This window comes from Enhydra lutris, unplaced genomic scaffold (assembly GCF_002288905.1).
Source record: "Enhydra lutris kenyoni isolate GAN:26980312 unplaced genomic scaffold, ASM228890v2 scaffoldscaffold60, whole genome shotgun sequence".
NCBI lineage: Eukaryota > Metazoa > Chordata > Mammalia > Carnivora > Mustelidae > Enhydra > Enhydra lutris.
The window spans coordinates 7523252-7535915 of NW_019154144.1; the positions used below are offsets into that span (position 1 = coordinate 7523252).

The 12664-nt window shown below is 38.6% G+C and overlaps 1 protein-coding gene across 5 annotated transcripts in view; it reads left to right on the forward strand.

The window, feature by feature from the left end:
- Positions 1-12664, forward strand: part of LOC111158523 (neurobeachin) — a 672328-nt gene that overhangs the window by 646608 nt on the left and 13056 nt on the right. For 4 of the 5 annotated variants that reach the window (XM_022520602.1, XM_022520605.1, XM_022520604.1 and 1 more), the window contains 5 exons: positions 173-262; positions 2648-2840; positions 4442-4513; positions 6451-6606; positions 7119-7289. In XM_022520602.1, coding sequence (XP_022376310.1) covers positions 173-262; positions 2648-2840; positions 4442-4513; positions 6451-6606; positions 7119-7289 — 682 coding nt within the window. The remainder of the gene's footprint in view (positions 1-172; positions 263-2647; positions 2841-4441; positions 4514-6450; positions 6607-7118; positions 7290-12664) is intronic. The other variant, XM_022520603.1, reaches the window with a different exon arrangement.

A 12664-nucleotide genomic window follows, 5' to 3' on the forward strand; every position in this document is an offset into this window, starting at 1 on the left:
GTCTACAGCATACTAACACGTGGGTGATTCTGCACCCTCAGAGAAGAGCACCCGGTGAATTTTCTGGACGTCTTTCATGGCTGACTTGGGATCCACTTGCATTGGCAGGGAGCGTGATGACCTCTCTCGTTGATGCATATTGATTGTGACAGTCACTCTCCTTCCCCTGCAGGCCATGGAGGCACAGATACAGAACTTTGGACAGACGCCCTCTCAGTTGCTTATCGAACCACATCCGCCTCGGAGCTCTGCCATGCACCTGGTAAGACAGAGCCTCCTGAACAGAAAGTTTTTTTGCTTTTTCTGTACCTGGGAACACGTCAAATAAAATCGTCATTTCAGCAGCATTTTTAAAGGCTTCTCGATTTACTGGTTAAACTCTTCAAGCTAAGTGGATGCCGATACCCTGTGGAGAAACAGAGGGGAGTGCGGTTCTTACCTTTAAGTCCTGCTACGCTCGCCCAGTTTGGGGTTCACAAAAGTCGCGGTCTTCTCTGACTCTGTATGCCCCTGCATAAACTCATTCAGACACATCCAGGCACCAGAATTAGATTTGATTCATAAAGTAGGATGAAAATATAATATCAACACAGTATGATACGGCCCAATTTAATCTTCTGGGGCAAGGCGGGGTAGGGGGACTAGCTGATTTTAAGAAGAGGACAGAAATACAGAGGTAATTCGCCAGGACAGGAGAGTTAAGAAAGGGCTCCAGAGCCACTCTGGTCAAACACCAGCTCTGCCTCTAGCTAGGGAATGACTTGGGCGAGGTGTTTAACCTCTCTGTTTATGTTGCAGCATCTGTTCCATGAAAGCAAGAATACCATCTGCCCTGAGAATTTCATGACTTAATACCGTAGAGCACTTAGACCAGCACCTGGTGTGCAATACATTCTCAATAAATGTTCGCTGGTGTCATCATCTCCGCTAGCTCCTCATATTAAAACTTTTATTCCCGTTTTACAAGGGAAAGGGTAATATTCTTTTCATTTTAATCTGAATTTTAAAAGCTCATTTTCGTAACAAAACCGTCCTTTTTCATTTTATTAGCAAATTGTACAACATTTCCCTCTTTTTTCCCGAGAAACTTCTTTAGAAGGAATTTATTTTTTAAGCTGTGGTTTTTCACTGATTTTTTTTTACTGAAGTGAAAATGCTTGAAGGCAAAGGAACACGTTTGCAAAATGAATTAAAGTTCATCCATTTTTCTAGGCAATTATCAAAGCAGCAAGTACCTTAATTTTAGAGTAAAGAGCTCTGAAGTATGGTCCACAGTATATGGGCAAACAAATTTATAAGCTGTTATTTTGTGGCGGAAGTACTGTTGAGACCTTTCATTTATTTTTTCAGTTTATTAACAAATTCGTATCGAGTTCCTTCTGTGTGTCAGGCATGACGCTAAGCGCCGACAACACAGAGGGGACTGTCAAGGAATCAATAGTTAAACTCCTAGTGAAACAAATAAATATGTTTGTTTGAAAACACGTTTTTTTCTCTTTACAATGGCTCCAACAGCTTCATCCCCCTTGATTAGTCACTAATGATCTCTTGTGATTGAAACTGGTCCTTGCATGTGACGAAGCAGAGAGGTTGACACCAAGCACACGGTTCCATACGAATACGTAGTCACGGTGTAGATGTGGGGATGTGGCCTTGGAGCCCCAAGCCTTAGATGAAGTATTTTTAATAAACTGTCCAAGAGAATATCTCTAACACTTTATTTTATGAAATGCTTTGGCAGAAGAGTTTTATTCCCTTGTTAGTCGTCTCTGTTTAATAATAATAATAAAAATACTTATCCTGGAGAAGTGCCCAGGCAGGATTCATTGCTTTCCTGGGGAAAATTGTGAGAGACTAAATTGGCACGGAACTGCTCATAAAGGAGACCTAGCCCTTCTAAGCTCGTGGAGCAGACGATTCCTTGTGTAGAAACAGTTACAGAACAGTTCCGAATGCGACAGAATGGCTCGTTCCAGCATCCCCATTTTGTTTTGGTGTGGTAGTATTTATGGTGTTTTATAGTTGCTGGAACAGTAGCATTTATAGTGTCTGCCTTCTATCGAGTCACATGCTAGAGGTTTGAAAGCAAAGACTGAGGGAAGGAAAGGGGGTAGCCCTCAGGAAGCGCACAGTCTAGAAACGAGGCGCCAACCACAACCAGTCAGTATTGCCACAGCCAAGACTCGGGCAAAGCTCTGACAGGGCGGGCTAGTGTATTTTAGTTACTTAGGTTGGAGTCATGTCCCCAGATCAACCAGGTAAAAAATGAAAGTATCCATTCATGTTATCTTTCACGTAAACAGTGTCAGTCACTGACTTAACTAATTTTTCCACTAAACTGATGTTTTCATCGCCCTGAATAATGCTGCTGTGTCTTGAGACCGGTCTGTGAGCTCGCGTCTCACCCCGCTGTCTCATGAGGCTTAAACTGAGGCGGGTCCTTGGTGAACTGGTGTCCCCTGTCAGCGGCTGCACAGAAAGAGCCTTTACCCCTTTCCCTGTGCCATCCTCACAGGCTGGAAGTTGGGGTTGCTTTGCTCGCTGCTCATGCTAGCCTCGTCTGTGTTAACCTCCGTCTCCCCAGAGCTTTCACTAACTGTGTTATCCCTTCTGTTTTCTTCTGCTCTCTTCCCTTTCTATTCAACAGTGTTTCCTTCCACAGAGTCCACTCATGTTTAAAGATCAGATGCAACAGGATGTGATCATGGTGCTGAAGTTCCCATCAAATTCTCCGGTGACCCACGTGGCAGCCAACACGCTGCCCCACCTGACCATCCCTGCAGTGGTGACCGTGACCTGCAGCCGACTGTTTGCGGTGAATCGGTGGCACAACACAGTAGGTACGTGTGTCCAAGTGCGTCACTTGCTAGAGGGCTCTTAAGAGCTGTAGTTAAGGTAAGGTAAGTGTGCTGGGGTCTAGCCATATGCCAGATCTACAGACAGCGGCAGAGCAGATCACTGCCAGACCTGACGAGGGTAGTCTTGTCTGTCTTATTCACGGCTGTTCTGTGTTGGGGCCTCACAGAATGCTGGGCTGGGGGTTAAGTGTTCAATAATATTCGATGAATTGAAGCAGGTCTACAAATAATTTCACCCCCCACCCTACTCTATGCCTGCCCCACAGGAAAAAAAAAGAAAAAAAAAAAAACACTTTTATGCTATATTAAACAAAAGTGAGTTGAAATCTGGATTTCCTAGATAATGGTTCCAAATCCTCTTTCTTCCATTTCACTAATTTATTTGGCAAATATTTGAATGGCCACTATGTGTCAAATAGTCATGCACACCGGGAGTACAGCAATGAACAAGACAGACACCGTCTCCCTCCTTGAGGAGCTGAGACTCTTTGAGAAAAGACAAAATCTAAATTGTTCAGTGATTCCGTGTGTGTTTTCTTTAAACTCATTCCCAAGAGTTCCAGCTGGCAACTTGAAGTGATAGGATTCTATTATCAAAATTAGACATATTGATACTTACCTAACCAGGACAGAAGTTGAGATGACCAAATGATTTAGTTGGCCAGATTCACCCCTTACAATTTCCTCAGAAACCCCAGGACTCTCACTATCTCTAGGACTAAATGGATAAGCCATGGTAAATTAATCTGAATTTTTCTATTCTCCTAACTTTTGTATTGCTACAAAAAACAGTATCATGTAAATCCTAGCTTAATCTAAGAGTTTCTAAATGCACTTATTTTATGTTTATTGGTGATACTATCAATATGAGGTATAACTAATTCCATTTGATCTGAAAGATGCAGCACATCTTAAGAAAAAAATATGACTTTATTATTCACAGAAGTCTGAGCCTCTAGAAATATTTTGCATTGAGAAAAAAACTATAAAGGATTAATTTTTTCTTCAGCATTGTTCAAAAGTATCATATATGTTATATAATCACATGTAAAAATATTATGACTAATGAACTCAATCAAGCCCTAAATATTAATCCTTTGATAGCAGCTTTTCCTGAGCTTAAGGTCTTAGGTTTGGCTCCATGTTTTAACCTTCAGTTGACTTGCCATCTAGTGAAAGAAGATGGAAGCCCCATCTTCCCCTCTGCCCTGGCTCAGGTGAGCCCGCTGTGCTCACGCCCACCCCTGCTTACAGGCACAGCCTTGTAGATTTCAAGCTTACTGGTTGCCCAGAAATCTTAGCTCTTTGTTGGGTTCAAGAAATGTTATGATCTTCTATTCTATGTGGCTTTTTCTTGTTAGGATAGGAACATTCTTTCCATGGAAACTAGCAGTCCCTGTTGTGATGATTTCTTTTAAGAGTATCCACAAAGATGTTTTTTATGACCATCATTCTTACAACTATTTGCCAAATAATTTTTAAGCAGTACACCTTTTCTACAGTCATCATAAAACACTGCTTATCAGGACGTTCCTTCTCCCTCAGACTTTTGTGGTAGTTTTCTCCTTCTGTTTAATCTTTAGGCCTCAGAGGAGCTCCAGGATACTCCTTGGATCAAGCTCATCATCTTCCCATTGAAATGGACCCCTTGATTGGTACGTTAACAAAAAAATACATTTCCATGAATACTGACTGTCCAGATTCCTATGTAGTTATCACAAAAGTTGGTTGAATGATAATTTTTCTGCCATCAAATTAATGTGTAAATAGTACTGAATTACCATAGGAGTTGTGTAAAGCATAATACGCTATCTGGCATTTCCTTGATTTTTTTAGGAGGTCATTTAAGTTTAAGTAAGTTTAAGTTCATTTAAGGTCATTTAAGTTCATTCCAATCAAGGAAAATCATTCTAAACTGTCCTTTCTTTCAGCCTAAACTATTCTTTAATAACTGTGTATTATTTAAAATACTTAAAATATGTAAGGACTCAAAAAAAAATCATTAAAGAGAACCAACATGAAAGACATCTTTTCTAGAAATCTCCTTTCAACAGGGCCAGGTTTTTTTAATTAAAGATTTCATGTGAATTGCAGACTTATGAACTGTAACTCTTTGCAACAGATAATGGAAATATTTTTAAATCGCAGACACACTAATAAGCAGATAATCCAGAACAAGCCCCTTCATTTTCCTAGGCCTCAATTTCCTATCTGCAAAATGACTGATCAGGATATGTGTCGTGCCTTTTTCATGGGATCATGTAGGGAACTAAATTAGAAAAAAAATTGAAAATGGCATAAAAAAGTGTAAAGGCATATCCAATTATGGTATATCTTTTTTGATATTTCTTAATTCATCCTTCATCTTTGAACTCAGAAGTAAGCTAAAAGGCAGTCATTTGAGTTAGTTACTTATACCCCTACACAAAACAACATTTACATATCTTTGGGAAGATAAGATTCAAGACTGGGAATATTTTTAGAGTCTAGTCCAGCTATTCCTCCGTCCAAGAGACATCCACATACAGCAGTCACATACATACAGTGACACATACATACAGTGTCACATACAACAGGAAAGCAACCATGGAAAAATTAGCAGCTCTATTCTAATTAATTAAGGACCAATTACATAGTTTTCAAGTGACTCAGAACCTCTGATTTTCTTTTTCTTTGCTACCTTTCTCTGTATAATTTTTTTGGCTAACCTCCCTAGTCGTTGTTATTATAGCATTAGTGGGACTCTACAAATAGTAGCACTTCAGTCTAATTGGCGTGAGAGAGTGTGGGTGACCGTCTGCATCTCCTGCTTAAGAATTCAGCCCAGGGACTTAGCCTGAAAGGACAGCGCAGAGAACGGAACAGGCTGGCATGCAGACAGGCACTAGGGAAATCAGACGGTGTCTCCGAGTTCCTGGCTTTGTTCAGATTCAATCCCAGTGCTATCCACTGGAGTCTCTGCCTGTCTCCTTCCTCCCCAGTCCCTCTCCCATCTTTCCTATTCCTCCCCTCCCCTGCCAGCCCATTCTGGAAAGGCCTTCTCTTTGTTGACAATCCAGGTCTTTAAAGCTGCTGACCTAAAGCTCCCTGTGGGGCTGCCCACATAACAACATCCCTTGCTCAAACCTCTCCCCTCTTTTTTCCACATGAATTGTAAATGCCATCAGAAAATGACAGATTGGGGCAAATAGTAAGACTTTTTTTTTCCTTATATACCATACTTCACACAATATTTCTTCCTCCTAATTACAGAACTTGTTGGACACTAATGAACTTGTGTGTAGTGAACGTGGATAGAATTCAAGGCATTTAAATATTTTTATTTTCAATTCATTATCTGAAGTCTGCATGTTGTTTTTATTTCTTGGGGGAGAGAGAACTGAAATTTCTGACAACTTTTAGATAGGTAAGAGGGTTCATAAATTTCCACAGCTACTAAAAATTAAGCTTCTGTTCCTCATGGGGGAATGTTAAAATGTTAATAATCTTATAACCTTAAAAACCCATTTCTAGGTAAAAGAAGCACAAAAATATACCTTGATGAATCTCCTGTGGAATCCTCCTTTAAATTCTTTTTTCTGTGTCTGTCTAGCCAATAACTCTGGTGTGAACAAAAGGCAGATCACGGACCTTGTCGATCAGAGTATACAAATCAACGCACATTGTTTTGTGGTCACAGCAGATAATCGCTATATACTCATCTGTGGATTCTGGGATAAGAGCTTCAGAGTTTACTCTACAGAAACAGGTAAGGTTAACCACAAAATACCTTATTCTCTTCAAAATGCCTGTTGTTACACCCAGGGCTTAAAATAAAATCATGCTTAATAATGTAGGCATTTTCATCTTGAGTGCCAAGATTCAAATTAAGTGTTCACATTGTAAGTAACTCATTATAATTCTATCCATTCCAAACCTTTGCATGAGTCCTGATTTCATAGGACAAATGGGACTGTTGTCCCTTCCCAAACCAAGTCCAGTGAAGGACCTTAAACCTCCCCTTAGTCTGGCCCAACTCCTGAAGAATGAAAATCATGATTGTGTTGTTTTCTAAGTCATGTCCTTAAAAATCCCAAGGAACACTCTTGTATCATTTCCCAGAAGAAATTCAGGAAAGTATCCGTGGCTAGATTTGAATTAGCTTATAAATTTTCATGTTTACAGATTTACTTTTCACAAATTTAGTAAAATAAAGTTAAGCTTATTACCATTTAAAGAAAAATGGCAAAATGAATTAAACCTAGTGTTTCTGTGTTTCAGGGAAATTAACTCAGATCGTGTTTGGCCACTGGGATGTGGTCACGTGCTTGGCCAGGTCTGAGTCATACATAGGTGGGGATTGCTACATTGTGTCTGGGTCTCGAGATGCTACCCTGCTTCTCTGGTACTGGAGTGGGCGACACCATATCATAGGAGACAACCCTAATAGCAGTGAGTATTTGTGTAGAAGTGTCCCATCAGACTACGAGTTTCTTTAAACATATTTTGCTTTTTTAAATTTTTCTAACAGCTTTTCCTAGGGTTGTAAGGATTTTAAAATCTGAAAGCTTTAAGTGGCAAAAATCTTTGTTAGAATGTCACTATGGTCAAAGTAAAAAAAGAGTAATTACTGTAACCTTCAACTTGGGGAAAGTCCCAGGTCCCCTCACATTGACCCTGTCGTTGGCAGCCCTCCACCAGTGTCCAAATGTCTTTATCCTTCAGAAATTTCCTTCAGTATCACCTAGTCCATTAAACTTCGTATAATTTCTCTCAAATGAATATATTCTCTCCCTCCTCTGAATTCCTAAAAGGTTTTATCTGTGTCTCAGCGAGGACACTTATTACTTTCTACCACACGTCTAGTATCTCCGTGTATTCATTTAACAATGATTGAGTACTCCCTTCAAACTAGGCTTTGGGATGGCAAAAACTAAGATAGTTGCTTTGCTTGTGATGATTCCTAAATATTTTTTATTCATCAGTGCTCCCAAGATATCCTGTAGGGAAAAAATGGAGGGACTGCAGAGTAAAATAATTTTAGAAAACACTGCATTTACTCTTACTCTCAAGGTAAATTCTGAAAGTCTTACTTACACAAACATATCTATTGAAATTTGATTAACTCCCAATTTCTCAAACATGTTTTTCCATGGTATCTTTTGCTCATGGCAGTACAGTTAAAAATTATTCTTTGGAACTGTTGTTCTAAGGAAGCACTAAAATGAATCATGAGTCTCTCCCTTTCTATTTTAAATCTCTGGTTCCTGGCATAGTGACACACATAATAGGTTTTTCAACATTGTTAAATGAAGGACTAGATAAGAGATTGCCTAGAAATAATCGCTGTTACTAATTACCAAGCTTTCAATAGTTTCAATGCAAATATTTCCTATGAAATAGAGTATGGTGTCTGTAAGGTGTTGATAATGGTGAGTACCTATAAACCAGGGCAATTCATACATTGGTCACAGCTTACACAGTACTTCCGAAACAAACTGAACCATGAGTTTGGGTCCTATTTATGACAAGACAGCAATAAGAGTTTTCTAGGGATGCTGTGTGTCTGCCACTGAAATATTGTGAGAGTAGATGACAAATGGGCAAGATGCTGTCTTTCGTGGTTGGAGGCTGCCACCCCTGGTCTGTTCATTCCAGCCTGTGAGAATGCTGAGGATGGAAGCCCAGGTGTACATCTGTCTGTCCTTCAAGTCCCACCCACCCCTGCTCTTACTCATTTTGACAGGAATATTGCAAAAAGAGGAAATGGCTTTTGACTGATAGGAACAAAGTCCCTATCATAGTAGAGAAAAAATGAAATGAAATATATATATTTTTTTCATTTCATTTTATATATATATATATTCATTTCATTTTATTTATATATATATATTTGAGAATGAAGATAGTGGGAGATGAACTAGATGAGACCAAATATCATGCAAGGTTTCACGCTTGCTGCCCATAGCTGGAACTGCAGACCAGCAGATGAAGAACCTCGAGGTGCATCATGGAGTAACGGCTCTTAGCGTAGACACTGAGTAAGAAAAAGGGTGTGCATTATGCACATCAGCCTCTGCTCTAAGTTGTGAACTAAGATATGATACTGGTTTAAGGGAAAAAATTATTCAGTGTTGCTTGATTTCCAGCCAGCTCAAATAGTTAGCTACCAAATCCACATTATAACAAATATCATACTCTAACTACTAAAAAGTTAACCTCCTTATTTATTCTTTTCTAAAGCTACACCCTTAAAAAAAAAAAACCCCAGAAACTTCATTTTTAGCAGAATTCTAGTGTGTGTATGTATGTGTGTGTGCGTATGCATGTGTGGATACGACCCTTGATCTACCATGGATGGCTTTCTTATTCTCAAGCATGGTACATTACCAGCTCTATTTCATCTAAATTTATTTTTGTGTATTTACAAATCTTCATTTTTGTAGTAGTGTAGTATTCATTAGAAAAGCTTAATTAAGCAACAGGTCTGTGTAGTATCTTCCATCTATATTGATAAAAATTAGAAGTTTTTAGGTAACAGTTTTTTTTTTTTTTTTAAGAAACAGAATAGTGCTTTAAATCTCATTAACTAACATCTTCAAACTGGCACTCAGAAATGATGAAAATGATATTTCCAAAAAGAGGATTCATTTCTTGAAAGCTACCATCTGGTAGCTGAGATAAGATATTTTATATATCATACTGCTCTGAGGTAAAGAATTTTTTTTACATGTTAAATTATAGTAATTGTATTAGCTACTTAATTTGTGTGATTTTTCTGATGATCTTTTAAATGAAAAGATGATTAACGATGGTTGCTTTAGTCCATCGGTTATCAAGAAAAATTAAATGTAGTAATACTTAGAGTGGATAAGGTTCCTTACAACAGGAGCTATATAAATAAAAATGTTTATATTGACCCTTAAGAACAAAATTATGAATATTATATTTGTTAAAATGCAGGATTTTATTTAAGCTTTCAATAAGACAAGATTATCCTTAAGAAATTAAGAATATTATTGATGCATATCTTTTACTGTTGCCTCCATTTGTAAAAATTTATTTTTGGTCAAAACTATTGTCATCATTATGACCCCAAATGACTTTGTAAAACCCACCCTGTCAAGAGTTTTGGACATTTAATATGGACTTACGTCATATGGCTTTATTTCATCCATCATCCTTAATGTAAGAGGGAAAAAATGCTCTTTTAGAATAAACAGGATGATCACCTGAAGTGTTAGGCAAGCAGCAAACACGAACTGAAGGCCTGCTGGGTGCTGGTCCTATCTTAGCCGCTGGGAAAGCTGGATAGTCAGAGTCTCTGGCCTAGTATTACACTAATCACCAAACTGCTTTGTCTGCTCGAATGTACTGAACATACTGAGTACTTGTCACATGAATCATAAATCGCTATCAGATGATGTTTGGTATCAAACTACAAAATGTTTGACCTTACATCTTGGGTACAAAATAATAATTACATTAAAAAAGTGTCAGCTTTTTACCATATGGGTAATTATAATAGTAAAAAATTAATCATTAGTCATATCCAGTATTTGATAGACTTGACTGATTCGTGTCTCACTGAATCTGTTAAAATAGCCAACCTGGTAACACACATACTATGATGAGAGAGACCACATACATTCATCAATTCACTTTTTTTTTTTTTTTTTGTAAAAGCAGGCACAGCACACACTGAATTGACTGTCACATCAGAGATCAGCCATGGGTGTTGACATAGACATAGTCCTTGCCATCAGAAAACTCACAACATGAAAGAAAAAGATTTTTTTTCTGTCCCGGTTTAATCTATTCTAGCTACCAATTCACAGGTCAGAGAATCAGGCTGTATGTGTTTTCTATCTTTAATGCATTGCTACTCAAGACCAAAAAGCTGGTTATATCTAAATTCATAGTAAAGTGTGTGGCACAATACCCTTAGGTTTTGAGGGTTGTATATATTAACCTAGACTTGAAGGGGGAAGTCCTAGTGTGAAACACAACATGCCAGTAGCCATTAAAATTCAGGATTTGGTCTTGGTGTGGACATTGAATTTCTTTGTATGTCAGAGGCTGAATCATATTTATTCAGCACAACATAAAATGATAGGATTCACTTAATCACTTTCTCAAGATTAATTCAAGGGGCTCTCTAATATATTTACGTCTCTTTTGCACTGTCATTATTCTTTTTTAATGGAGAGCTCTATTAGTACCACAGAGGAAAATCTAAGTAATGTTTGTAGATTTTTTTAGGTAGGTGCAGAAAGTGTTTAAGGTTTCTTTGAGTCAAATATATTATTGTGGCTAATTCAGATATTTTAGAAAGTCTTTTCCTAATTATTTGTATATTTTTAATGGATTCACTACAAAGACGATGAACATTTAGAGGCAGATCATTAAAAAGAGTTTCAGACCATAAAAGAAATAAGCAGGTGCTACCTAGCTAGGTTTCAGTTGACTTACAGTTTTTTTTTTTAATATATTTTATAATGCTAATATCCAGTGTTACTCTTTCAAACTTGGGACTTTGACATGAGAACATTTTCTTGGAGATTTAAATAGGTCCCTGACTAGATAACAGAATCACAGAGATGTGAGGGACAGATGCTTTCATCTGAAACACTCTTTTGCACAAATTCTGAAACTAATTTGGAAGTGATAAAAATTAATTTGCGCACTTTAATTGGAAGCAGCCTACTGCATGAAAGAAAGGAGAGCAGAGAAGGCAATTTGTGCTAAAAGCTGATTGAATTTTTTGTCAGGTAGGTATCTTGGACTTGGCCGCTTATCCTCCTGAGCCCTTCTTTGCAATATATTACAAGCCATCTCTGACTGGTGTTCTTTAAAAGGATCAATGCTATTCCTGTTGAATCCCTGGAGCCCAAAATTTCATTGATCTTGGGACTAGACATTTCTCATTACGTGCTGTAGCTTCCAACAAGATAGTCACAAGAGGGGCAAGTCAACATTGTTGTCTCTTCAGCAGACACTTAAAATACACTAGGACCTCAGCTCAAAATCCAGTTAGCTTTTAAAGTGTGTGGTTTTAATGTTTATACCAGACATAAGGTGGTTGGTAGAGAGTCTGCCGATACAGACATAGGACATTTTTAAAATCCTAGCCATAGGAAACTTCGGAAGAGATTCTACTTGTCGCCTTTTCAGATCACATCCACAGATAATTCATCGAGTGATATGAAAAGACATGATTATACCTTTTCAATTTCACTCTTTATAAAAATAAGTCTTCTAGCTCTTGTATGAGCATTGTGCAAATGATGAAACGAGAAGCCCACTGAAAAGGAGACTCCAGCTGTGCACACATCCCTTCCCCAGGCTCCCATTGTGTGAGCTTCAGCTCTGGACACTGACCGTCCTGCCAGCCACAGCCTGTCCCTAAACATCCGACAAACCCTGCCCTTCTCTTTGTTTGCATCCAGCCTTCTCTTACTACGGCTATCCTGGTGCCCGGCTCCGTGCCAACCGCTAACCGGTGGTATCGTACCAGATGAAAGCCTGGACAAAGAACAGCCCCCAGACATTTTTAACTTAGATGTACGTTTGCGTCACTTCCCAGACCAAGGGATCTTATGTAGGGCTTATGAAATGTATCAGAGGGAGCATAGGTACATGGGAACAATTCCTAACTCCTAGGACTTTCAAAAATGATGTCTGTAATATAACATCCTTTTCCCAGCCTCCTATCCCCTCAGCCTAACATTAGGAGACTTTATAGGATTCCTTATTAAGAAGGGGGATGAAGGGGCGCCTGGGTGGCTCAGTGGGTTAAGCCGCTGCCTTCGGCTCAGGTCATGATC